At 49.5% G+C, this 22636-nt stretch overlaps 6 protein-coding genes across 6 annotated transcripts; 3 read left to right on the plus strand and 3 right to left on the minus strand.

Annotated features, from left to right (window-relative positions):
- Window positions 1-531: 531 nt before the first annotated feature.
- On the plus strand, window positions 532-5614 carry DFJ58DRAFT_800980 (uncharacterized protein). The gene is given in 13 exon segments (XM_041390850.1): window positions 532-1162; window positions 1179-1181; window positions 1295-1299; window positions 1348-1528; window positions 1579-1736; window positions 1789-1888; window positions 1943-2154; window positions 2218-2292; window positions 2344-2523; window positions 2581-2985; window positions 3038-3166; window positions 3230-5245; window positions 5309-5614. 12 exon segments carry the CDS (start codon window positions 595-597, stop codon window positions 5192-5194), a joined length of 3981 nt encoding a protein of 1326 aa, XP_041241120.1. The 5' UTR covers window positions 532-594; the 3' UTR covers window positions 5195-5245; window positions 5309-5614.
- On the plus strand, window positions 5567-13355 carry DFJ58DRAFT_800982 (uncharacterized protein). The gene is given in 31 exon segments (XM_041390851.1): window positions 5567-5583; window positions 5637-5965; window positions 6112-6482; window positions 6529-6683; window positions 6733-7048; window positions 7097-7328; window positions 7375-7466; window positions 7516-7935; window positions 8051-8257; window positions 8322-8442; window positions 8537-8626; window positions 8646-8812; window positions 8870-9395; window positions 9442-9473; window positions 9498-9741; window positions 9772-9856; window positions 9980-10206; window positions 10237-10314; window positions 10337-10468; window positions 10494-10820; window positions 10987-11363; window positions 11430-11660; window positions 11747-11904; window positions 11953-12113; window positions 12170-12246; window positions 12291-12392; window positions 12432-12439; window positions 12586-12643; window positions 12700-12933; window positions 13020-13181; window positions 13204-13355. 30 exon segments carry the CDS (start codon window positions 5911-5913, stop codon window positions 13225-13227), a joined length of 5469 nt encoding a protein of 1822 aa, XP_041241121.1. The 5' UTR covers window positions 5567-5583; window positions 5637-5910; the 3' UTR covers window positions 13228-13355.
- Window positions 13356-13640: 285 nt separating this feature from the next.
- Window positions 13641-14281, minus strand: DFJ58DRAFT_893783 (uncharacterized protein; the record flags this gene model as incomplete). Its single annotated transcript, XM_041394817.1, has 4 exons — window positions 13641-13796; window positions 13848-13961; window positions 14011-14051; window positions 14098-14281. 4 exons carry the CDS (start codon window positions 14279-14281, stop codon window positions 13641-13643), a joined length of 495 nt encoding a protein of 164 aa, XP_041241122.1.
- A 2166-nt stretch (window positions 14282-16447) lies between these two features.
- On the plus strand, window positions 16448-17779 carry DFJ58DRAFT_730872 (uncharacterized protein; the record flags this gene model as incomplete). Its single annotated transcript, XM_041385957.1, has 3 exons — window positions 16448-17023; window positions 17065-17624; window positions 17677-17779. 3 exons carry the CDS (start codon window positions 16448-16450, stop codon window positions 17777-17779), a joined length of 1239 nt encoding a protein of 412 aa, XP_041241123.1.
- A 365-nt stretch (window positions 17780-18144) lies between these two features.
- On the minus strand, window positions 18145-20865 carry DFJ58DRAFT_717503 (uncharacterized protein; the record flags this gene model as incomplete). Its single annotated transcript, XM_041384359.1, is given in 11 exon segments — window positions 18145-18402; window positions 18455-18538; window positions 18587-19399; window positions 19420-19665; window positions 19772-19909; window positions 19980-20062; window positions 20116-20217; window positions 20244-20463; window positions 20483-20571; window positions 20625-20743; window positions 20801-20865. The coding sequence occupies 11 exon segments, from the start codon at window positions 20863-20865 to the stop codon at window positions 18145-18147; spliced, it is 2217 nt and encodes a 738-aa protein (XP_041241124.1).
- A 1284-nt stretch (window positions 20866-22149) lies between these two features.
- Window positions 22150-22636, minus strand: DFJ58DRAFT_509343 (uncharacterized protein). The gene has a single exon (XM_041380749.1). It carries the CDS (start codon window positions 22610-22612, stop codon window positions 22382-22384), a length of 231 nt encoding a protein of 76 aa, XP_041241125.1. The 5' UTR covers window positions 22613-22636; the 3' UTR covers window positions 22150-22381.

A 22636-nucleotide genomic window follows, 5' to 3' on the forward strand; every position in this document is an offset into this window, starting at 1 on the left:
TGCACATCAATGTAGCCAAGCTTGCAGGAGAAAAATCCCCTTTTCGACATGTCAAGAGATTGGCCAGATTTTCAACGGATCATTTGTTCGTTCGTTCATTCATTCATCAGTCATCGGAGCATTAGTCGATGGCTAGGTGGCGCATGCTTCTCGTCGGGAAGGCTGAGTGTAGTACCGGGTTTTATCTATGCGAGTGCATACTTTAAGACTGGTTAACTGTGTAGTCTTACCCATGGCATCGCTAAGATGATTGCACTTTAAATTTGTAACAACATGCTCACTACTACTAGTGGGTGACGAGAATGCGTCAAAAACGAGGAACGAATATTTACTTGTCAAATCATCACCACAGACTGTCCTCTGTATTTTTCGGTTCATCCAGTACGTAGAATACTTATTTTTCTTACCACTAATGCGTTTGCGAATGCCATTATAAAGGTGCTTATCTTATAAGTTGTTACCAAGGTTTCTACCGCATGTGTTACGACTTACGAGAGTTTGATTCGTTGGGTCATGTGACCGTCGCGTAACTCTTGGAATAAACTGTTTCGCGTTCTGGTCGTTTCATTTCTTCCTCTTCCTCCCGTCCTCGTAATGAGTTCGTCCGATTACGGATTTGACGATGAACTTGACTCAGCTGTTCTGAACGAACTGGACATCATCGAGGCCGCTCATCGTCCTCCACTTCGAAACCCTCCTAAGCCACCCCCGCCTGCGCCCAAGGCACCTAAACCTCTGGACGAAGAGGATTCGTTTTTCGATCTTTCTCTTGAAATCGATGACACGGAGCTTCAGCGCTTAGACACGTTCATTGATGCGGTATATAAGGGAAATGCACAACCAGTGGCAGGCCCAAGCAATCATGCGCGGCCTCCTTCCTCCAAGAATACTGTGCAACGAACCCTGTTCGGAGCTGTTGCTCAACCGACTGCATCTTCTAGTAGGCAAAGTCCCTCTAAACGCTCCTCGCTCCAGCGGACAAAGTCGAGTCCCCGCAAACCTTTTGGCCAACAGGCGCCTCAGACGAGGCAGTGGGACCATACTGTGTTTGCAAAGTCAGGCTGGAAAAAGCCAAAGACCGTCAAGGGCAAGGGAAGAGATGATGGAGATGATGACGAGGAGAACGTCGAGTTTGAGCAGTTCCCTGCTCCATTCGTGTCAGGTATGTCCAGGGTCTTTTGGTTCGTTACAACTTATGGAATAGTACTGATACGCGTCTTTAGTTGGGTAAGCGTGTTCCTTGAACATTGTCGTACAATTCTTACACCGCACAAATTACTTCGTTATTTCCCCAGACCTGTGTGTATTTTGTCACGGCACGCACCCTATTCACTGACGTTCCTACAGCCACCTCCTATGAAACTCAAGGTCGACATGCTCGAAGCTAAACATTGGATTTATCCCCTAAATCAACCAAAGCGTGATTATCAGTTCAACATCGTTAGACATTGCCTATTTGACAACACCCTCGTTGCATTACCCACCGGACTGGGAAAAACTTTTATTGCAGGCGTCGTAATGCTTAACTGTGAATCCCTCACAGCTCTTCTTGTCAAACAACATCTAATTTCTTCCCAGTCTATCGCTGGTTTCCGAAGGGAAAGGTTGTGTTCGTTGCCCCAACAAAACCTCTCGTCGCGCAACAAATCGACGCGTGCCACCGCACGTGTGGCATTCCTGGTTGTGACGCAGTTGAGCTCACCGGAAACAACCCTCGAGCATATAGGTATAGGATGGTCTGTATTTGTTTTACGTGATCGATGTTTAAACTGACTCGGATTTTTGTAGTGGGAGGAGAAACGGATATTTTACATGACACCACAGACTCTCATCAATGATCTGACTACGGAAAACTGCGATGCGCGGGATATCGTCCTTATAGTCATTGGTCCGTTACCTGCAATTAATCATATTCATTTGGTTTACTAAGGGAAGGGTGCAGACGAGGCGCATAAGGGAACAGGAGACTATGCCTATGCACAGGTCATTCGTTTCTTAATGGCCAAGAATCCCTATCATCGCGTGCTGGCATTAACAGCAACGCCCGGAAGTACACCTGAAGCTATCCAGAGCATCGTTGATTCACTGCACATTAGTCGCATTGAAATTCGTGATGAAAGTAGTATTGATCTCCGCGAGTATATGCACAAGAAGGTCAGGGCCAAGCGCAAGTTTCGAGTCACACAACTGACGTGAGGATCGACATCTGGTATCTAGGAAATTAAACAGCACATCATCAAGATGACCGACGATGTTCTGAAAGCTCAGGAACTCCTGAAGGAAGTAATGATAGTCAGTTATCCTTCTTTTGGTCACTCTTATTTGACGATGACGTACGGGTAGACCATCCTTAAACCACTCTCTAGCAAAGGAGTTATAGAAGTGGTGGATCCAGTAAAGATGCACCCTTATCGTGCGCAGGCTACCATGCAACGCATTGGGGCCCAACGGAACAGTCCCCATAAATGGGCATTTTCCTCGCTGTCCAAGCTCGGTGCATTAGCGCGTGCTATGGGGTACCTGGTGAGTACTCCTTACGGCGTATATCTGTCTTACCTAACAAGTCGCGTGCGCGGCTAGATGGAAGCCAGCGTTGGCATGTGTCACAACTGCCTGCTGGAAATTTCTACTGAAAAGGAGGACGATTCAGGGAAGAAAAAGGGTTCCACAACGAGTGGCTTGCGCAAGGACAAGAATTTTATGGCTCTTCTTAGTGAGCTCGAGGTGCAGAAAGTCCGTCCGGGCGGGTACGGCATGCACCCGAAGATGGAGACGCTAAAGATGCTGCTGTTGCAGCACTTTGGGGCACGGATGGGCGAGGGGGAGGAGACAAGAGCTATGGTATTTGTGACATACCGGGAGTGTGTGGATGAAATCGTACATATCCTTAATGAGGAGAGTCCCCTCCTGAAGGTGACGAGGTTTATTGGGCAGGGCACGGATAAACAAGGCCGCAAGGGGTTTGCGCAGAAGGAGCAGCTTGAGGTGGGTCTAGAGCTCCGTCCCTGGGTGTATGCTTATAAAATCGTCGAAATAGGTGATCAAGAAGTTTAAAGCTGGTGAATTCAACGTGCTTGTCTCTACTTCTATTGGCGAAGAGGGTCTCGACATCGGGGAAGTTGACATGATTGTATGTTATGACGCACAAAAGACGCCAATTCGCATGGTGTGTAACATTTAAGTCATTCCTTTTACATGTGTATAACTACTCTTCTGTCGTAATGTGCAGCTTCAACGCGTCGGACGCACGGGCCGTAAGCGGGATGGCTATGTCCACGTCCTGCTCTCCGAGATCCGCGAGGAGTTAAATTGGGACAAAGCAAAGGACACATACGGCGAGTTGCAGAGATGTATCGTCCGCGGTGATCAGCTTGAACTTTATGGCGACATCCCACGACTCCTCCCTGAGCATGCGAAGCCCCAAGTACTCGAGAAGAGAATGGAGATCGAGGAGTACGTACGCCAAGAACGTGCTTCGCGAAAGAAGAGTGCAGTTGTCAACGACGAGAATCCGTCTCCGAAGGGCAAGAAACGCAAGCGGAATGATGATTTTGCTAGGAATATACCTCAAGGCGCAAGCACGGGCTTTGTCAGTGTCAAAGACCTGCTTATCAAGGGCGCAGACACGAAGAACAGGAAGAGGGCAAAGACGAAAGGATTTGATCCCACAGCTGCAGAAGATGACTCAACAGATATGGAATTAGAGGCTAATCTCATGGATATGCGTCGTACTGCCTCGACGCCTGCTGGTGTCAGTACGCAGAAGGACAAGTTGCGCAAGGCACGTACGATGGATCCATCCAAGAAACGACAGTCGGCAACGTCACGCAAGAAGGGGAAGGAGAAGGAAAAAGAACCATTGAGCACCAGCCAATTCTCGCGAAAAGGTGATGACGACGACGATGATGTCGAAATCGAGCAGGGCGTTTCACTAGCTGCTCGCGGGGCCATCGCTCGTAAAACCCCTTCCCCCCTAAAAAAGCGGCCAGCTTTGCCCAGATATCGCTCGTCTTCACCTGATGTGGCTCCGGTTTTGGCTCGAGACCGTTCGAATGGTTGCATAAAACCACCTGCGGTCCAAAGTCTTTCCTGTCGTCCTACCGAAGACGATGCGCTACTTTTAAGCTCCTCAGAGGCGGAGAATCCTTCAGCGCCAAGCATGTTATCTTCGTCGTCGCTGATTTGCGATGCGGATGACGTGATAGAGATATCATCCTCCCCGCCGCCACCCCAAACTAACCCTGATCAAGCCGCAGAATCTTCATCAATGTCGTGTGGTCCCAGAAACTCTCCGACCGATAAGTGCCACAAACGGAATGGAAGGAGTCGAGAACGATCCCCAGATCGCTCGCCATCACTGCTCTCATCTTCAGACGGGGTGACGGGTAATACACAAAGCATGGCGTGGCTACTAGGATCAGATGATGAGCCTGACATCCAAATTCTGTCGTCCCCGCCCATGACACCACCGCAGGAGCGCAGTCCTCGCGCCGCGAGTCGCGCAGATCGCCTATTTGACGATGAAAGCGTTATGGACGGAAGGGGTCTCTCGCCTGGGGCACATCTAATGCCACCACCTTCTCTACCATGCCGAGGTATCATTCAGTCACCCGCACACTCTTCTGATCACGACATTCCCGATGCCTCATTCGCTGTGCGACCCGCTGGGCGTTTTTTCAAGCCGCGTACAGCAGCCGCAGAGCTTAACTCACCGGCATTGGACATGCCACCTCTTTCCCAACGGCGTTTGAAACGAAAGGATACAGATGTCATTTCTTGGGGATCAAGTCCGCCCCCTAAGCGTAGCAAGCAAAAGCCGTTTGTATCTATGCGACATAATCCGTGGCTGGATGGAGAAGCGGCCCACTCTGGTGACGAAGCAAGTGAGGGATCGTCGCACTCTGAAGATGATGTTGAAAGTGATTCCGATCGCCAATTCATCAAGGACATCGCAAACACTCAGGTCTCTCCTTCTTACGATCAGTCACTTGCTTATCGCCGGGGTTTGCTCACACAAGCCCCGTTTGGAGGTCCCGTTTTTGCCACCAGACCGGTGAGGAGGGAACTATATGGCCGGGGTGAGAGCGCAAAACGCCGCGCTGGTGTGTCAAGTTCTCCCGTACGTGAGGACGATTTGCCAGACGAGTATGCCATCGGCAGCTTTGTCATAGATGATGATGAGGACATCATCTGATTGAAGGATATCATCTGGAATATCCCATATGGGTTCTGCAGTCGAGACTAGGTATGGTCTTGCATGATCCTCAAGGCTTTGGTGTCTCGTGCACTGACTCAGAGTTACATATAGGTGGAGAACTAGCGAATTGTAATATCTCTCTTTCCTTAACTTTAATACACTACATCGGGGATCCGTGTAATATATAGACAATGCAGTGGCTATTAGTATTAGTAACGTACATTTTGAATCCTAGAACTTTTCGATAACCGGCTAGCGCTGGAGATGGTTGCTGATATCATTCAGAGTCATTCTATGATAGAACCGCTTGTGCAATGCACCTTTCATGATCACTGAGTGACATGTGATCAATACTTTGAGTAAATCAGCTGGAGTAGAACCAATTGGCAGATATCTCGTTCTTTGCGCAAATAACGGCCAACTAACTGAATGTTTTCAGGCGGATTGGGCGACGGTTGATGATCGGGTTGTGTCCGACGGGGCGGGGCCCGCCACGTCACAGTTGCTTTGTCATACCGCACTAACGCGAGGCTCCCGAAATTTCCTCATCGTCGTTTACGACGCTGGCCCACTGTCCAGTTTCTCCCTATAGCGATAGCCGATATCGAGTAAATTTTGCGATTCCACACAACCCACACACCGTCTGGTCAAGTGGCGTCCAGACTCCACTTGGAGGAGCCTTACTATTTCCACTGCTCATAATTCTCCTGATCATGGATGAGCTCGTGCATCATTGTCTCAGAGAGCTTTCGTTCGACGGCGATCTTGGTACGTGAGCACTATGTAATCTCTTCCTATCCTCGGCATTTTTTGGAGTGCTGATCGCGAAGAGGATCGTTCGAATCCCCATCATGACAACTCTTTCCAAATATCCATTTTTTCGAACAGCATCTGATTTTTGTTATTTCCTGCAGGTTGTAACGTTTCCCGCTTGCGAGATTTCATCGTAGGATTCTACAGTCACGACGCTACCCACCCGCAGGTCGTCGACGATGCATTTTGCGCGTTTGTCTGGTCTATAGTTGTCCAGCAGCCCACTGTCCGCGTTGGTACAGTCCCTGTGGGCGTGTCATCCGAAGTGTATATCGCTCCTCAGACGAGCGCAAAGCGTAAGGCGGCAGCTAAGGGCGAGGTACTTGTCGAAGAAGCCCCACCGTCACTCACTCTCGTTGAAAATGCACGTGATAGGTCATTGGAGGACCTAAAGGCAGAATATGGCGAAGATCTCAGGATTGCTGTTGATCCAGAGACATCTTTTGCTGCAATCACAGGATCTCATATCAGAGTATGTAGCAATCGTCATTTAATTTAATCTGAGCTCATTTTCGCAGTCTTCGAAACTCAGTCCGATGGTTTACAGTGCTTTGCAACTCATCACAAGAGGGCGCGAAGAAGGTATTACAACTGTCGAGCTTGGACGCAAGACAAAGTACGATCAGAAAACGTGCTTTTATGTCATCAAACAACTGCTGGAGCTTGACTTAATGTATGTCTCGATCTTTCTCTCTACGAAACTCGTAATAATGTAAGGGTAGCATCAAAGCACGGCGAGGAGGTGTTGGTAATCACTCCTGCATTCACAAGTATTTTGTGGAGCGCAGCGCGTTCTGGCAACAGATTCAGCAAGAGGAAACCAAAGACGACGAGTCTATTGTTATTGGAGAGAGTCATCCGCAAGATGCAACCCCTGTTGAAGATGGGACTCCCTCTGCTGCACCATCGGAACTCGACTTTGAGCCTGTGGATTCCAGACATTTGTCTAGTCTTTCACTAATCAAAAACCGAATTGTCAAGTTGTTGAAGGCGTCGCAAAACAATATGCACGCATCAAATAATTTAATTATCACCATCGTAGGTCATGTTCAATTATAGTGCGGAGTTTTTGTTGAATCCCTGCAGGGCTTTGCGAATCCAACCAAGACAGACCGTCGCTTCTTTCAAACCCGTCTGCGAGAATTGATTGCGCAAGGAGTGATAGAACGTGTCTTGGTTCCGAGCTCCAAAGTCAAAGACAGGCTTGTCAAGTGCATACGACTTGTTGCTCCAGACAATCAACTTCCAGAGGGCGGTGTCATTCTTGCCCCTCAGGAAGGTGAGGATGACAAGGAAATCATGTTTGATGATACTTCTGGTGTGACATATCATTCATCTGTAGACTGTTCTAATTATTCTCTCAGCTGGTCACACTGAAGTTAGGGCAAACCGCACAATTCAAAAACAAGTATCAGATGTGCTTGAAGAAGCAGGGTCTTCCGGCAGAACTCTCCACGTAAGTCTCCATGCAGCGCGCTAGGGCAGTAATTTGACTCTATTCACAGGAAATCTGCAGCGCTCTTGGCAATTTTGATAAACGCACTATTGAGCTTCTGTTAACGCGAGCAGCCAAGAGTAGACCTCCCGCTCATCTCAGTGATCTCGGGACAGCGGACTTCATGGAGTCGTTTGGACGGGAAAGACGACATCGATATTATACTCTCGCGGCATATACAACAGTCATGGCCAGCGAAAAGCTCGGAGATACCACAACGTCATATGTTGATATTGATGTCTCAAAAGCCGGTGATTTTGCTGGGTTCCACGAGGCAATGTTTTATGATGACGATGAAACTCTCCACTACTACGAAGACATGTTCAAAGACAAGGAGGACGCCAAAGTGAAGACAGGAGCTAAGAAACGTAAAAGGCCAGAAACTGAAGATCCAGGAGATGACGAAGCGGTTGAGGATACGCCAGAACCTGTCTTAAAAGCCAAAAGGGGCCGCCCACCGAAAAAGCCACGTGGTGAGGAGGATGGTGACATCTCTATCCCTCCGAAAAAGCGTGGTCGACCTCGCAAAAAACCCGATTGCTGAGGAGGGTGATGGGACCTCGACGGTACGCAAGGTTCCCAAATCGCGCGGCCGTCCACCCAAACAGAAGCCCGATGCTGAACAAACCGTTTGCCATGCCGAAGTTCCAAGGCGTGAATCGATGAAGGATGTCAATGTCATTGTTCTTCCCGCACAAGTCCCGTCAGCGCCTCCATCAGAGACCAGTGGACACCCTCCAGAAAGCCCAGGTGTGACCGGTTGTAGTTAGTTATCGGCAAGGAATGACTTCAACCACATCTCATGTTGCCCCTGAGCCCCCGACTTCAAGCCCGAAGGAAGGAAGTCATTTGTTTCAGGGATCATCCGACTTGTCCTCATCGGCGCCACATGAGGATCCCAGCGACGAGCAACACCGTATTCGTCAAGCTGTGGCAGGTACCAATGTGCAAGCCGTAGTACCCGCGGCCGTCTGATGGCGTCGCGCTTACGACCGACATCGGCGACCTTATGAGGGGTTTTGGGCTTGTAGACGTGCACCCAGAAGAACCAAAATCCTGGAGTTTTGATAGAAAACCGGAACCCACGATTCGCGAGAACGATGCTTTCTCTAGCCGGAAACGTGGGTACTGCTGTAGAAGGACTGCCGGGTGAAGGTTCTAATAATCGAATCGATGAATCAGAAGTCGTTCGCATCCCACAGCAAGTAGTTGATGGTGCAAGAGCCGATGGATTATTCGACATGGATAACCGCCCCTCCGCACAAGAATCTATGATTATCGATCCTGTGCTGTTGGGGACGTCCCCTGTAAGTGAACCTCATGTTTGATTTCGCATCACTCGATTAATGTGACAGTTGATGGAGGCGGATGTAATGCCTACTGTGATAGGAGAGAAACGGAAGGGATCCCCACCACTAGCAACACCTTCCCAACCCAAGCGCACGCGAACATCTACGCCTGTTGATAAGCTCAAAACAAATCTGAACATATCTCATTTACGCCGCGAGAACGAATTTTTCCGGGTAATCCAAGACTTGGGCGGCATTGCAAATCTGCACACAAAACATTTTTTTGATGCGCATATGGCTCTGCTGAATGATATGGCTCAGCGTGGAGAACCTGCAAGTGCGCCCTCAGGAACTCGTATCGACAAGAGAACCGCAGACGCCACCATAAAGAACATGGAAAGCCGTGGCCGCATCAAAGTCCTCAAAACCACTGTATTCTCTGTCACCGGAAGCACTCGGCCTGCCTGCCTCGTTTATCTCCCAGACATACTTCAAGAGAAAATCAACGCGTTTTTACATCATCTGAGCCACACCGCCCCGGCGCCTAACATTCTGCCTGTCAAGACATTTCAGGAGCCTGTGGACTTTGGAGCTTCGAGCAGTGTTTCACAATGCACCACTCTACCCGCTTCATCTACTGCAAATAGAGAAATCCGGGAAAGATGATGATGAACATCAGGTTCTTGACGCTGCTAAGGCGGAGGAACTCTTCGCATACGACTCTGAAACGATCTGCGACGTGTTGCTTACGGAGAGAACCACGGTAGCGCAGTTGTATGGTTTCAGAGTTGGGAAAGCGGCTAGGTTGCGGGACTTTCATGTCTTTACCCTTGGGTTTGCTCGAACAAAACTCTTCGCCCCGTATTGCGTCCCACGAGCATTCCATGATCGACATTTCCTTGTACCAGCTCGACGTTCCCATTGCCATTTATTGCTCATTCATTGCCGTTCTCACTTACGACGAAGAACTATCAAAGCTCATAGCCTCTGTGGAGGGCAGAGAAACACTGGTCAGAGACCTGCCGAACCGTATTTCAGCAAAGCTGCAGGTGGGAAAGTCGCGTTCCAAAACTCGCGTTTTGGAACTCTTAGATGCCCTTCGGCTTCTTGGCCTTGTGACTCCTTACGAACCATCCACGGATGACAACGCAGATTTCACATGTGCACTCTCTGATGGCCGGACAGTTGCACTCAAAGCAGCCTCTTTGACGGGTGGCGGGTATCCGCACCATCTGCCGCACCCCAATATTGGCGCTTCAATGAAACAGCACCGTTACATCTATGGGCTCTTTCGAATTCTTCCCCGCCTTACTGGAGGCATGTCTCTGCGAAATCCCGCTGCGATGGTGTAGCCTTCTGGGACGAGCTGCATAAAGTCAGTCGAGATGTTGCATACGCACGAAGCACCGTTTGTCCAACGCACGGCACTTTGGGACCTCCAGCAAACACACCTCTTCTGCGGTTCCTTCGCCGGAGAGTATCTTGGGACTTGGAATACCGCTTAACCTGGCACCAGAAGCGTTTATCTAGATCAATCTGTAGACAGCGCCACGGCCCACAGTCCACTTGACGAAGAGGATAGTGACTTACAGCTGCAGCAGATTTGTCATGTTCTTAGCGCTCCACGCGCGCCTGTTGTCGCCTACCTCAAAGACGCTGCTGAAAGGGTTTTGCGTGAAATAAAGAAGGCACGGGCGAGGCAGAAAACGAGACGAAGCGGAGCATTGTACGATGCAAAACATCGAAGCCAAAACCATGCTTCAAAAGAAGGCCAAAGAAGCGAAGCTTCAGAGGGAAAGCGACTGGGAAGCTTTGCTTCAGCGCGTGCATCCCGGGCCTCTTAAGGGCACCATTGGCATCCGAATTCTAGCTGTTCGCAATCGCTTTGTACAATCCAGCTCAATCAGAGATACGGATCGATGGCAAAGTGAAATTGAAAACGCCGTCCGGGAGGCTCGACTGGCTTCCAACAAGGTCATCGCAAGGCCGAAAGCGCTTGCGGTTCCGCGCATAGCTTTTACCTCCTGTTGCAGCCAATCCTCCTGAGAAATCGGTGCATTTTCTCATAGCTCAACAAGGACCACCTATTCTCGCGCAACAAATCGGAAAATCGAGAGGAAAGACCAAGACCAATGAAGGCTAGTTTTGTTCATTCGCCTTGCTGCGCATTCAGACGTAACCGCCCTTTGTAGACCAATCAGAGAATAAGACATCACGCCAGAGGCGCTCTAGATTCCACTGGACTCGAGAATACGATGAGCTTGCCCGTGATGCATCTGCTATAATTCGTGCCCGATGTCGCGGTGGGGTCAAGATCGATCTTTCAGCTTTCGACCAGGTATTTCCTGCTGTGCCACGTAATTCTGTCCGCCTCCGCCTCTCGCACCTCCGAGAGAATACTGGTGAAGAAGTGTATATGAGGCGCCTCGAGGACCGATGGCATGAGCTTTGGGTTCAACATAGGGGTACCGAGCACCTTCCCGACGAAGATCCTCAAAGCCCATCGAACTTTGACATCGTAAATCATATAGAGTTTCTTCGAAAGCATGTTGATAAGAACGCCTTGCAAGTTTACTTTCAACTGTTTAATCCATGCAGATGCTGACCACAATTAGGAGAGTTGGTTACGTTTGAGCATACAACTCGGACGAAGCTACCAGCATCAGTGGATGACATCATACATCGTTTCGATGTGCTTTGCAACACAACTATTTCTCCTGCTTGGGAATTTGTGTGGCAAGCTACCGTCGAAGAAGGTCGAGAGAAACAGTTTCTCCGACAGTCTTTCACTCATGGAGCAGACGAAGTTCCATATGTCACAAACATAAGTGATGATGTAGTTCAAGTCGCGGAAGCTGCGCTAAAGGTGGCGGTTGTTCGTTTGACCTTTCCACTTCGCTTCTTACTACCTTTGCGCCGTTCTACAGATGGTTTTTTGGCATGTCAACCGAGCATTACGACGCTGATTTGGCAGCGGAATTGCTCCACAGTGCAGGTGATCAGTCTGTATCCCTCGCAACCTCCAATCTTTTGCGGCGCGGAGTCCTGTCAAGGGTGGTTCGTGATCCCAAAAAGATGAAGCCGGGACGTACATTGAAAATATCAGACGTGTGAGCAAAGTCATTCATTGGCAATTCTACTAATTGACACAATTGTAGCAACCTAAACGCCATCGGAGGCTTGATTCATGGAGACTTATTCCAAGACGCTGTCGCTCTGGATGAGGTATTTGCAGAGCAAGTTGGCATCCTGGAATGGCCTTTGTTAGCTTCTGATGGTGACACCGCAGCACTACTCCAGCTGGTGTCAGAGGAGCAGGGTACGTCGATAACTAGACTGCATGGTAGAAGTGTTGCACCCGACAAGGACACAAAGGTCAATTCATCATAGATACGGCACAGTTGCGAAACGCTCGAACAAGGCTTGACTGGAACAGCAAAAAAAGCAGGTCCGTGCGGTGCCTCAGTTGCAGTTCCTTCCTTCTCACAGAGAATAGATTGACGATGATATCGAGACTAGCATACAAGTCCGCTTAAATGCAGTCGACAACGGAGACGATAATGAGGGCAATGGAGGTGCGATGTTTGCCTTCATACGAGTCGCGCTTGGACCCTACGAACACACCACTGGATGAGAGCATGCAACGTGAACATGGAAAAACGGTGACTGGAACTGACGCCGCTTGCGCTAAGAAGACGCAATCAAAATCGTAAATTGCGTACTATGCACCGAGTCGACGTTTTCCGAGTTTATCGCTGGTCTGGATTGCGAACAACGAAAACTGGCTCAAGATATTTTGATCGAGCTAATGCGTCATCAGAATCAGGTTCATCAAAGTCGCACTACCTAGTATGTTTTCTATTTGGGCATCATTCGCCAACTCGCTGATCTTCTTGTACTTCGAGGCTTTTGGTGCTGGTGATGTGGTTATGGACCTGTTACAACGAATGTCCCAAACATCCCCACCCCTCATTTTGTGGGTTGGATACTCTGCGCCAGTCATCGTTTCCTGCCTTCATGCTCGTTCTTGGACAGTGGAGATCATTAGGGAACCAAAAGCTCTTGCCTTACCTCGACGTTGGCTAGATATCCGTGGTGAAACAATACAAGAGACCTGGGACGCTGCTTTACATGCTGTGGTGTGGCATCGTTTTTTTTCATCCAGGTATTTCTCAGGTGAGTGTTTTTGACAAATTTATTTGTGTGCCTGATCTCAATCCGATAGACCGAGCTGCGGTGGAGGCTTAGGGCAGTATGTGACCGACAGGAACTCGTAGACATCGTATGCTTCTTGTACCGTGAAGAAGCTGTTTACGCACGAGTCAGTACAGAATGCCCGACTGGCACTGCCTGGCCGGCAACATTAGACGATGGGGAGGAACAGCAGGTTTTTCTGGTTCCTTGGCAAGAATAAGTATTGGTATCAAGTCTAAATCCAATCACGTTCATCGGATGCCGCAATAACTATAATGCCACGCTCGTGTAAAGTGTTATGACATATAGATCAAAGACATTCTACGATGTTTTTTTGACTGCTCTCGTGAGGCCATCCACGCACCTGGAGTCTCGTTACCCGTGACCAAGGCCTGAAGTGTGCATATTCTATTCCTACTCGCCATACCTATATCATATCATACCTCAACTCTCATGTACAAAAAGTCACATTAATGACGACCATGGACTTCAGAGAGGTGACCCACAGTGACGTGAAGAGTGTTACAGTTTATTTCTCGTATATTAGTGCTCGGAGTACAACATATACACTAAGGCGTTGTGTCGTGGTATTCATATGCAATGAGGGTATACAGAATTTGCGGGGATGACAAGTTGACACGTGCAGCAGGCGTCAGGCATTTTTCAGGACTCTGATGGAGGCACTCCAAGAGGTGCCTTCGATATTCCAGAATGTCGAAAGGTAGATCTGATGGAACGAATACCCGTCTTGGCCTCCCACTTTCCACTCGAAAAGTGACCTCTGAGTGAAACGACCGTTATCGCATTGCTGAACAGTGTATGAACGAAAAATTTACAAGGGAAGAATATGTGCACATACGCTGAAAAACCCGAAAAAGTGATATGCAATTTGACGCGCGAGATCAGCCCTTGTGATGGGCGCTTCATTGGTCCCGATATTGATAGGGTACTCCACTGTGTCGTATCCGGGCCACTAGCACTGAACTTAGACTTCGCAATCGGTCGAGGGTGCAAGCACTCACAGCTATAACGAGCTTGAAAGTCTGGACCTGAGTACGGTCGACTGTCGGGAACATAATTTCTTGGGCGTCTTTCAAATGTAGTCCCACCGCCAGGCTGAAGACACTCCTCCAAAGAAATGCTCAGACTATTCCTTTCTGCATTCGCCTGGAACATAACAATCGAAGAGCCGTCTCTGTTATACTGCGGAATGTTCATCGGGACAAACATCTCCACACTGTTAGAGGTACTACCAGAAGACTGGGTGGAAGGATTCTGATCTTCGTCAATCATAACGACAAAATTAACTATGCAGATACAACTCACCGAAGCTGAAGAGATGGGCATATCAAACAACGTCTGTCTGCTTAATTGGTGGGGATGCCACAACTTGTGTATGCCCAACGTGTGGTTATACATGGCATAGGGAAAACGTCTGTGACCGCTATTCTGCTGTAGGTGGGGACATATTGGTAGATCTGGATGGATCGTCGAGCTGGGAGTGAGTTACCAACATCCAAGTTTGCTTATAACCTCACAGTCCACAGGTCAAAGAGCTCTTAGACAGCTATTTGCCCACAGTCCCAAGCGCCATTAATCTGAACCCAGGATGTTTAGGCCAGTTAAATCACGGAAATGGGGGGACGAGGGTTCATTGTACTCCCGGTGCACTTTATGTTCCTCGGAGATGGATGAGGTAAAATGACATTGAACAGGACACAGGACCCACCACCGTGGCTGGCATGTGAGCATGGTGGCAAAGCTCAATGATTGCACAAAGCCGATCCCGTCAACTGTTACACAAAGCACGCCACGAAGTGTCTTGGCCTTGTACGTGGACTCGGACTCTGTCCAAGCACTCAAGAGCACTGTCTCACTTCGGAAACACGGGAGTTAGTTGTTGAGAGAACTTGTAGGTACAAGCACCTGTTCCCATACTGGCAACTAAAGACTCGCCTAGAGGCTAGTCGTCACGGTTGTGATGTACTCTTGAAGACGTGACTTGAAGACATTAGTGTCCCGGGTGAGATAAAGCTGGAGGACAGATTCTTACCTCACGGATAAGATCAGGCTGCTCGAACTTCCAACACATGAAATCTCCGCCGGCCAGTTATGCATTGAGGCAAAATGACATGGCTTACATGACTTGGTATCTCAAAGCCAGCACGCTCCCGACTCATCAACCCGAATCTTTCGGACCTGTGCTGCACATTGTAGTCTCGACCCTCGAGTAGCGACAAGTTTAAATTCGCCATGTGAACACCTCGCGATTGAACATCTTGCTTGAAAATGTTTAATGAGACGTATTAAAAATCAAGAAATGCTTAATGCAAAGACAACCCTGGGCCGTCGAGGGAGAAGTTGCGGAGATTGAAGCTGTGTAATTATCTCTGAGGTCACGTAGACTTGGTCTATCTCGGGTAGGTCCACCTGGCATAAGCTCAACGAATCCTCATCTGATATTCCAAATTGACGACATGGTGCTGAGAACATTGATTGTTTTCAACGACTCCAATACCCATGGAAACCGACTTTTGTCCTCTGTCTGCAATTGTATGATAACAAGTGATGACAATTATTGTACTCGCTCCCGGGACCCTTCACGGTCACGGCTTCGACTTAAAAGGTGCGAGTTGTTCAAGTTCCTAGTACCTTTCAAGGTTTGTCCGTGAGCGCCTCTCTGGACCCACACTGTATCAAAGAGACGTGTTTTTTGTATTTTCACGAGCACGTGCCAGGTGTGGTGACCGCGTCGACTCGGATTCCGAGGAGCACAAGGATTGCGCAAGGTATAAGACTTGAAGTTGGAGCAGACTCTGATAGCATTGTATCCCTCCAGCTAATTCTGTCAATGCCAATCTCACAGCCCCTGCAAAAAACCTTCTCTCCTCTCCCAGATAGGGGCTTCGTATCGATGATCCTCCGCATCATGTGGGGCCGAGTCAAAGGAGTCCTCATTCCAAACAAAGAGAAGGGACTCGTCTCGGGCCTTGGGAAATAATAGTGACGGGAAACAGACCTCGGGGTAACAACAGGTCACGCTGATCGTCACCCCCCAAACCAAGCAGGTAGTAGGACTTTGATTTTAGGGAAAAAATCGATCTCATTGAATCTTTGGGTGTAGCACGTGCCGGACTCATCCTTCGTCGATCGTGTACCTGCTATTCGCCAACCGACGGCTTTTTTCACCGGGCGCAGTCATCCAAGAGTGGAACAACCATGCATATGGCATCTTAGCGACTGTGTCCATCTCCGGATCTCCCGCTGGGTCCGATACAAAGTCCATGTCCGTTGAAGATGGGTCGCTGGAATCTAGGCGGTTCAGGAAAAGGAGCTCCAGAATGTCTGTTGATCCTTCCCCATTGACAGGCGACTATCGCAAGGCTTCGTCACAGATGTCGATTGATCCATCTTCTTCCGAATGTTAATCAAGGCGCTCAGCGTAAGGCTTCATCCCGCATGTCGATTGACGTTCCTTCTACCCGTCGGAGCCGGGGGTCATCAGACCGGATGCTGATTGACGAGATCCAGCATCATTATCCCACACAGAACCTCCCACAACAGGTGTACAGTCACTGTGACCCTTCATTTACTACTCGCCCGACTGTCTCGCCGACCATGACATGTTCTCGAAATCCACATTTCCAACGAGAACGTACGCTCGCGTCCAGCGCTTTGCCTCCCACATCCTTTTCATTGCAACGTATCTCTCCATCGCATGATAGAGGTTCCCCTCGCGGAGAAGCTAATTCGGCGTCGTCGCAATCATTATCTCTGCAACATGGGCGCGACAAGAAAAATCAAGTCCTCTCCCCAATAACATCCCCTTCTCGCCCATGCATATCACAACCGCCTCCTAGCATGATCCCCAGCTCCCTTGCACGCCCTCCGGGTCGCTCAGGATTCTCACCAGCTGCACCTCCCGGAACATTCTCCCCAAAACATGGGACTCCGGCTTCAAGGCAGGGGAATGGATCGCCTTCCACGAGTCCAGATGCTATCATCGTCTATCCCCTACCAGCAGGAGTCGTGTTCGTGCGCGAGGATCATCCTCAGGAGACGATGCCAATTACAAGCGTCGTTGTGTCCGACAAGATAGCCAACCTATTGCTCTTCTCTCCATTGATTCTCGTTCAGCATGTGGCACATCTCCCCAGTCAACTCAGTCGCTCTCCCCTATCAATGAGGTTTGGCTCCCGCCTATGGAGAAGCAGTTGGAAATGGCCCGCAAGTCACAGGTGAAAGCCAGGTTCAGAAAATTTAAAGCTATCATTGGCGGGGCTGTCAACGAAATCAGGGAGGTAATTGTGCCTTATCATAAGGACCATCGAAAGCGTAAAGTCGCACGCACGAATACCAACTCAGAACCTTTCTCTGAAGTTCCCGACTACCTGCGATCTCTAGAGCGTTGTAACCCACCCCAAACCACACACACATCCCGGTCTCAACCACGCACATCATTTGACATTAGGAAGGATGTTGACCACATCACTCAAACGTGGACGAAGCTCGCGCTGTGCGATTCTCCAACGGCATTGCGAGGGGATGACGTGCTCCTTCAGGGCGAAGTACCCCATCTTTCTTTATCTCCCCCAAGAATCAACGAGCCTCCCATGAGCAAAGCAGATCACCACCTGTTCGTAGAGCTGCAGGTCTTGGCGCGGTCATGCCGTTCCAGAGTGATGAAGTCGAGATATCATGGGAGATGCTGCGAACTTGGCCGCTCCCACATTTCGCCGACGCAGGACTGCCGATGCCTTCGATTCAACAGATCATACCTCGACTCCCTAACAATTATCTCCTCCATCACAGGTGAAGAGAGTTGACGAAGATATGATACACGAATCTATACGAACCTACACAGCGCACACGGTACGGATGCCACGAGGGGACATTTATGCTCACGTTAAGTTTAAAATGTTACGAACCATAATAATCTTTGACTTCTAACGAACTTTTGACCTCATACGCACTTGTACGCTACACGATAGACGTAGACCACGAATTCATGATTGACTGATTGACAGGCAAAATCGAGCGACGATCAGGATTTAGATGTTGAAACTCCCGGAAGATTTTTCGGGCCGCTAGCAGGATTAAAATATACCGGCACCGAGTACAATACAACAATTCCAAGGATCGCAAAATCTGTACGATCAAAACATGCCCATACCATCTTCATCACCATCGCCCCATCCACTGGCGATGACTTCTTCTTCTTGTGGACGGGGGGAGGGACGGCGTCCTGGAGACGGTGAAGTACTCCGCGTATCGTCTGGGTGAACCTCTTTTGTGATGGCAGGTTGCGATGATGGTGCGGTGACGTCTTGTGGTTTTGCTTGTGATTGCTGGGCACTGTACCATGAAATCTTCACTGGGCCTACTGCAGCAACAGTTGATCCTTTGGCAAAACCCTGGCCAAATAGTGAGCACAAACAACATACGATAGGGCATTTCTTGACCAACCTGCTCAGCAGCTGCTCTTGTCTTGAAACTGACAAGAACTTCATCATCGCCAATGCTCTCTGTTGAGTCGAGCTGACCGGTGGTCTATTGTCAATGAGCCACGCATCCAGAAACGAAGAAATCTCAACATACTTCATACCAATCCCGCAATGCTTGCAGGCTGTCTTCGCGAACACCCTTCACCAACAGCTTCCTTGGGCGGTTGTCGAGTTTCATGCTCGCCCTAGGAGGACCACCTCGCGGTGCTCCGCGGTAGAAGGCGCCACGTGCCCCGCGACCGCGACCTCTGTATCCACGATACGGTGCACCATACGAGACTTCAGGACTGGTCTCCGGTATTCCAAGACTTGCTGCCTCCTCCCTCAATTTTGCGAGTTTAGCCTTAAGTTCCTCCGTAGACTCCCCAACGGCATGCAACTCAAGCTCCTTATCCAACCTTTCTCTCTCCTTTTTCTCGTGATCGTTCTGAGTAGTCAAGACAGGTGCAGGCGAATGGACCTTGGCGGGAGTAGCCGACGGTGGTGACGGTATCGTCATCTCTTCTCCCAATTTCCGTAATCTTGCTAGAATCACTTTCTTCTCCTCGGGAGAAGAGGTCTCTAATGAGTTCACTAAAGACTTCTGCTCCGCTATCTGTTGCTCCAGCAGCTTCTGCTTCGCTGCGAGCTCTGACACGGCAGGAGACTGAAGGGACGGTTTACGGGCGGGAGTCATGGTGGGCGGCGCAGGAGGCTGGGATGGTGCAGAAGGCATGGGGGTCTCACGCGAAGCCAGGTTGGCTAGTAGTGGCGCGGAGGCCGCTAACATTCGCGATCCTGTTTGCCCATGTCCTTCCATGGGCCGATGCCAAAAGACCTTCACAAACCGATTTCCGAACACGGCATCTTCCGATTTCCATGCAGCATGAGCCTCAGTGTGTTCAGCGAAACTCACGAGCGCCTGGCGCTGCGAACATCGATCGCAACGTTGGTGACTGTCCCGAAGCGCTTGAACCAACTATTGACAGCGTCGAGGCTAAGCTTGTCCTCTGGAATCTTTTCCACCACAAGTGTTTTATCTTGTCGTCGTTCTGGACGGAAGGTCTGCGCGTCACCACCAAATATGCCTCGCCCACGAGGTGCACCCCTCACTCCCCCTCCAAACCCACCACGCGTGTTGTACGTCGATGGCCCTGGTACACTTGGAATACCCATCTCCACATCCATGTTGAACTGGTTGCTGCTGCATAAGTGTAGAACTCTGCGGAATGAAATCTCCTGCTGGTAAGGCCGGCGTTGCATGTTCTGGAGGCGGCTGAGGAGTTAGGTCTTGTATGACCGGAAGTTCGCCAGACCTATCCACCGCGTGAGAAACTTGACTACCGTCCTCTTGCTGAGCCCTGGAGAGTAGAGGAGCACGTTGCGTTCCACGACTCTGGCCAATGCCGGCGCCATTCGGACGCATATCCATCCGTGCCTCATGAGGATCATAGGGGGCACCTTGAGCCATGCCAAAAGGCATTCCACCAAATTGGTAAGAATGGTACAGCAGAAAACATTTGCGATGGGACGAAAGCATCTTCGCCGTGACTATACTTGCATAATGAACCACGAGCACAATATCCATTATCTGTAAGGATATGTGAGCAGTTTCTTTAAATCGTTACGAAAGAGCAAGCGCACTATGATAATCACGACATATTCCTTTTCTTTGGTCTGGGGGCTGATAATTTTGTGGTCGTCGGGTGGTCGTATTTTGATTGTTCCCATTCATGCCACTGCCCACTGTACCATTCACATCATCCCTTGACCACCAGGCCTATTTTGGCCACCACTCCATGCACCGGTGGAGCGAGAGTCACGACCGTTGGGATACCGTGAAAATTGGCCTTCTGCATTTAACCGAGCACCTTTCGTAGGCGGGCGCCCGTCACGTTCATCATGTTCCAGCGATCGCTTCTGCCCTCTTTCCGTCGGCGAATGATTAGATATGAGACCATCCAGAGGTATAGGAATCCCAGTATCTGCGGACTGTGAATGTGAAGGCAACGCGAGGAGCTGTTGGGTCGCTGGCCGTGTACGGAAGATACGTCTTAGTTCTGAGAACAGTGAATAATGTATCTATAAATGAGGGTCCCTCTGGGTACCGAATTGAGAACGAGACGCATAGATTGCACCGAAATAATACGCACCTTTCTCTAAAAACTCTTCCAGCTGGGAGCTGAGCTCCTTTCTCATCTCATTTTCCGGGACATTGTGCTTTAACAAAGCGAGAATGTATTCAGCAAGTGCCCCTGGCTCGGCGTCACATCTAAATATGCCAATCGTTGTCAGAGACGATGAAGACCGAGTATCTGGTAATACGCACATTGGCTCCAGAGTTCGGACCAACCAGGGCTTTAGATGAGTTACAGTGGTCGGGTCGTAAAGCATTTTTACTGGAGAAAAGGGAGAAAATAAGAGTTAAACGACCAGCCTGTGTATCTTGGGTTATCGAGGACGTAAAAAAATTATGGATGAAAGAAGTATAATGGACTACCAGACCGATGCAAGTAAATGCTCAGGTGCTCTGCTTGAGGCAACTGCCAAGGATGATGATTAGTTTGCCCTTGACTTATGACTAAGCTATAAGGTCAACGCCCTCTTAGTCAGCCCCTCTGTAGTTCAAGTGATCATGATGGATGCAGTGCTTGCCAGCGTCCACCAATGGATCGCTGCTGCTCGATAGCTAAGCGCTGAAACTCGATAACCACACTTCGTACGATCCTCGTCAAGGTACTCAACAAGTCACGCCAAATCAGTACAACCATTGCTTCTCAGCTTGAGCGTCTGAATGACATTCAAGATTCAATCATTGGGCTTGAATGGACGGATATGCATTGACATCAAAAAGACGATATTGTCACACAGCCCTGCAAGATATACCCCGTGACGATGATGTCTTCAAAACCAAATCATGCCCGCAGTTAAAGCCCAGCTGCGCAGCTGGAATATCTATGAACGTAAGTTGAGCTCTAGCCAAGCCCTAGCCCTGATCTATATAAACTAGTGTATCATCTCTACGGGAGCTTCCCATTTAAGAGGCCACCTGTCGTACTCGTTCAGGTTATCTGTCGACAGCAGACGGAAATCCACTCAATACAGATGATACGGGTTGCAGGCATGTTTGACCGATTCCTGCTACTGAGGCCAATGTGATTTATGAGGATTACTTGTGGGAGACAGTGCGAATGCCAAGGCCTCCCGTACAGCATGTGCGGTCACAGTAATAGTCCCGCTTCCTGCCCCACCATTGTCGTCAACAGCAAATGCACTGCAGAGTGAGGATGATGGCTTGGAGCTAGTTCCGCCGACTGTTACGGCGTGCATGATCAGGAGCAACCTTGCGTCACAAGCTATATCCGCCTGGTTGGCCGCTAGTAGCCTCACACATTACATTTATATCCGAGATGCGGATCAAGACGTAACCAGCACGCTCTCCGCGTTGTCTGATCAAGTCGGTCAATTACGTGGCACCACGAGCATGATGATTCGTGTGCAATGTGCTGTCCATCAGGTCATCGAAACTGGTGGAACATGAAGGCTGAAGAACAGAGAGCATGGTTCCGATACAGATGGTGCCTCGGAGGGCTTCCACTGCCAGCGGTTTGGATCCGATGAAGGCCTGCCAACCTGGCCGGTGCCCTCGAATGTGTTGGCACAATCAATATGTAACTCCGGCAATTTAATGTTCTTCTAGCGGTCTGTTCCTGATAATACCTACTGATGACAGAAAAGAACCAGAGACCTAGACAATGAAAGTCAGAGGCTGGCACATAAGGATATCATAGTAACCTTCAGCGTTACAACTAGCTGATTCTGCTGCCATCTTATGATCGCCACGAGAGAACTCTAGATTATAGTAAAAAGCACAGATAGATCTCCTGTTTGTAGATGAACGATAGCCGCACTACTGCGCCACCACGTAGTTCCAGTCGCTCTTGATAGCCCCCGTCTGAATACCCACCAGCTCTGTCCAAAGAGGCTTCGAGACGGGCCCCATACCGTCCTTACCAGTAGGAATCACGACATCACCTCCGTTGTACCCAATTCTGTCCACAGGGGTGACAACAGCAGCCGTGCCAGTACCAAATAATTCGACAAGTCGACCTTCCTTTGAGGATTGGATAATCTCGCCCATGTTAATTGGACGTTCCGAGACCTT

Source organism: Suillus subalutaceus, assembly GCF_016647625.1.
Source record: "Suillus subalutaceus strain FC151 chromosome Unknown DFJ58scaffold_95, whole genome shotgun sequence".
NCBI lineage: Eukaryota > Fungi > Basidiomycota > Agaricomycetes > Boletales > Suillaceae > Suillus > Suillus subalutaceus.